Genomic DNA, 2,246 nt, shown 5'->3' on the forward strand with positions numbered 1-2,246 from the left:
TCTTCTCCGTCTCACCTCGCCCCTTACTGTGTTCTCCACGTCCCCCCACCCCCAGCAACACGTGCAGGACGGTCGGAAGGAAAACCTTGAAGGGTTCGTGAAGACCTTTGAAAAAGAGCACCCGGAAGACACTCACCCGGGGGTCTACGCTCTCGACTGTGAGATGGTGAGTCCCTGTGGTCTCAGAGCTCCCCCTGGCAATCCAGGGAGGGCTTGGCCTCGGGAGCCCCTCCTTGGGCCCCAGCCTGCCAGTCCCGCGTCCCCTGGTAAGTGACAAGACAAGCAAATTAAGTGCCTGTGGCCCCCATGGGTTGGAGGCATCTTGCTGCTCTGCGGGGCTGCCACAGCAATTCCACCTGAGGCTGGAGCCACTGCAGGTTTTAGGATAAAGAGCAGATGAAGAGCTGTGAACGAGAGGCCAGTGTTTGCCCTCTTTGTGGGGGGACGTGTGTAGTTCAGCCCCGAGCCTGTTACACAGCACGACCAGTGTCTGCCCTCTTTGTGGGGGGACGTGTGTAGTTCAGCCCCGAGCCTGTTACACAGCACGGCCAGTGTCTGCCCTCTTCGTGGGGCGATGTGTGTAGTTCAGCCCTGAGCCTGTTACACAGCACGGCCAGTGTCTGCCCTCTTCACGGGGGGATGTGTGTAGTTCAGCCCCGAGCCTGTTACACAGCACGGCCGGTGTCTGCCCGGAAAGGCTGTTTTCCGGCTGGTGAGCAGGTGCTTCTCTGTTGGTGTAGGGTTTTGCTTCTCTAACAAATGCCACGCACAGTTTACAGACCGAGAGCAGGTTAGCAGAACCTGCGTGTCCAGCAGGGCCCCTTCGCACTCGGGGGCGGTGGGGTGCAGGGAGAGGAACACTGCCTCCGGGGAGGACGTCCCTGGGGTCCAACCCCACCCTGCACCTCCTAAGAAGCCCCCGCAGGGCTTTTGGCAGCATTAGCGGCTTTGTCGTGAACCGAAACTCGGGGCGTTGTGGGTGTGTGGTGCTAGTGAGGGGCGGAAGGTCCATTCCCAAGGGAGGCCCTCCTGCAAGCTCAAGGGCGGGCACACGGTCAGTTCTCAGGAGCTGGCAGGGGACGGCCAGCCCAGCACGGCTGAGGTCGGCTCCCCCCGGCTGCCCCGAGCGGCGGGACCTGACCTGCTTCCATCCCTCTTGTGGCCGGCCGCAGTCCTACACCACGTATGGCCTGGAACTGACGCGCGTCACGGTGGTGGACACGGACATGCAGGTGGTCTACGACACCTTCGTCAAACCCGACAACGAGATCGTCGACTACAACACCAGGTGCGCTGGCCCCCCGCTCCCCCAGACCCCCCGCCCCCCGCCCCGCCGGCCCTGCCTTCCCACGCCGGGCCCACCCCACGGCTCCTGCACTGGGGCTCCCGCGTGGGGCCCTGCCATGATCCCACAGGCTCCAGCCCCACGTGCCGCTCCCCTCCAGGTTCTCCGGGGTGACCGAGGCCGACCTGGCCGACACGAGCATCACGCTGCGGGACGTGCAGGCCGTCCTGCTCAGCATGCTCAGTGCCGACACCATCCTCATCGGGCACAGCCTGGAGAGCGACCTGCTGGCCCTGAAGGTAAGGGGAGGGGGCGGGGCGGACGGGGAGCAGTAGCTGCAGCCTCAGGGATCCTGCGGGCACACTGCGTCCTCTCCTGGTCAGGCTGTGTCCCCCGGCCTCACCGCGGTGTGTCCCTCCTGGGCCCCACACCTGGGCCCCACACCTGGGCCCCACAGAGCCGCTGTGGGATCTGGGAGGGGGAGGGGCCAGGCCGTGCCACCATCCGGACAGCCTGCCCCCCGCCTGCCCGCCCGCAGATCATCCACAGCACGGTGGTGGACACGGCCGTGCTGTTCCCGCACCGCCTGGGCCTCCCCTACAAGCGTTCCCTGCGGAACCTCATGGCTGACTACCTCAGACAGATCATCCAGGATAACGGTGAGCGCCCACCTGCCGCGTCTGCCCCACTCGGCTGGCCTCGCCCACCCCACCCTGTCCCACTCCGCCCTTTTGCCTCACTCCACCCTGCTCGTCCTGCCCCGTCCCACCCTGCCCCACCTCACCCAGCTCGCTTCGCCTCTTCTGCCCATTGGGGGCCTCAGGAGCCCTGGCGGCCAGTGACACCCCCCCACCCCCGTGTCCCTGCAGTGGACGGGCACAGCTCCAGCGAAGACGCCAGTGCCTGCATGCACCTGATGATCTGGAAGATCCGAGAAGACGCCAAGACCAAGCGATGATCC

The 2,246-nt window shown here is 65.5% G+C and overlaps 1 protein-coding gene across 1 annotated transcript in view; it reads left to right on the forward strand.

Moving 5' to 3' along the window:
* The window catches only part of REXO1 (RNA exonuclease 1 homolog), a 36,767-nt gene extending 34,524 nt beyond the window's left edge, over positions 1–2,243 (forward strand). The window contains exons 12-16 of the mRNA XM_004378506.2: positions 56–166; positions 1,173–1,288; positions 1,446–1,584; positions 1,824–1,944; positions 2,155–2,243. Coding sequence (XP_004378563.1) covers positions 56–166; positions 1,173–1,288; positions 1,446–1,584; positions 1,824–1,944; positions 2,155–2,243 — 576 coding nt within the window. The remainder of the gene's footprint in view (positions 1–55; positions 167–1,172; positions 1,289–1,445; positions 1,585–1,823; positions 1,945–2,154) is intronic.
* Positions 2,244–2,246: the final 3 nt, after the last annotated feature.

This window comes from Trichechus manatus, unplaced genomic scaffold (assembly GCF_000243295.1).
Source record: "Trichechus manatus latirostris isolate Lorelei unplaced genomic scaffold, TriManLat1.0 scaffold00057, whole genome shotgun sequence".
NCBI lineage: Eukaryota > Metazoa > Chordata > Mammalia > Sirenia > Trichechidae > Trichechus > Trichechus manatus.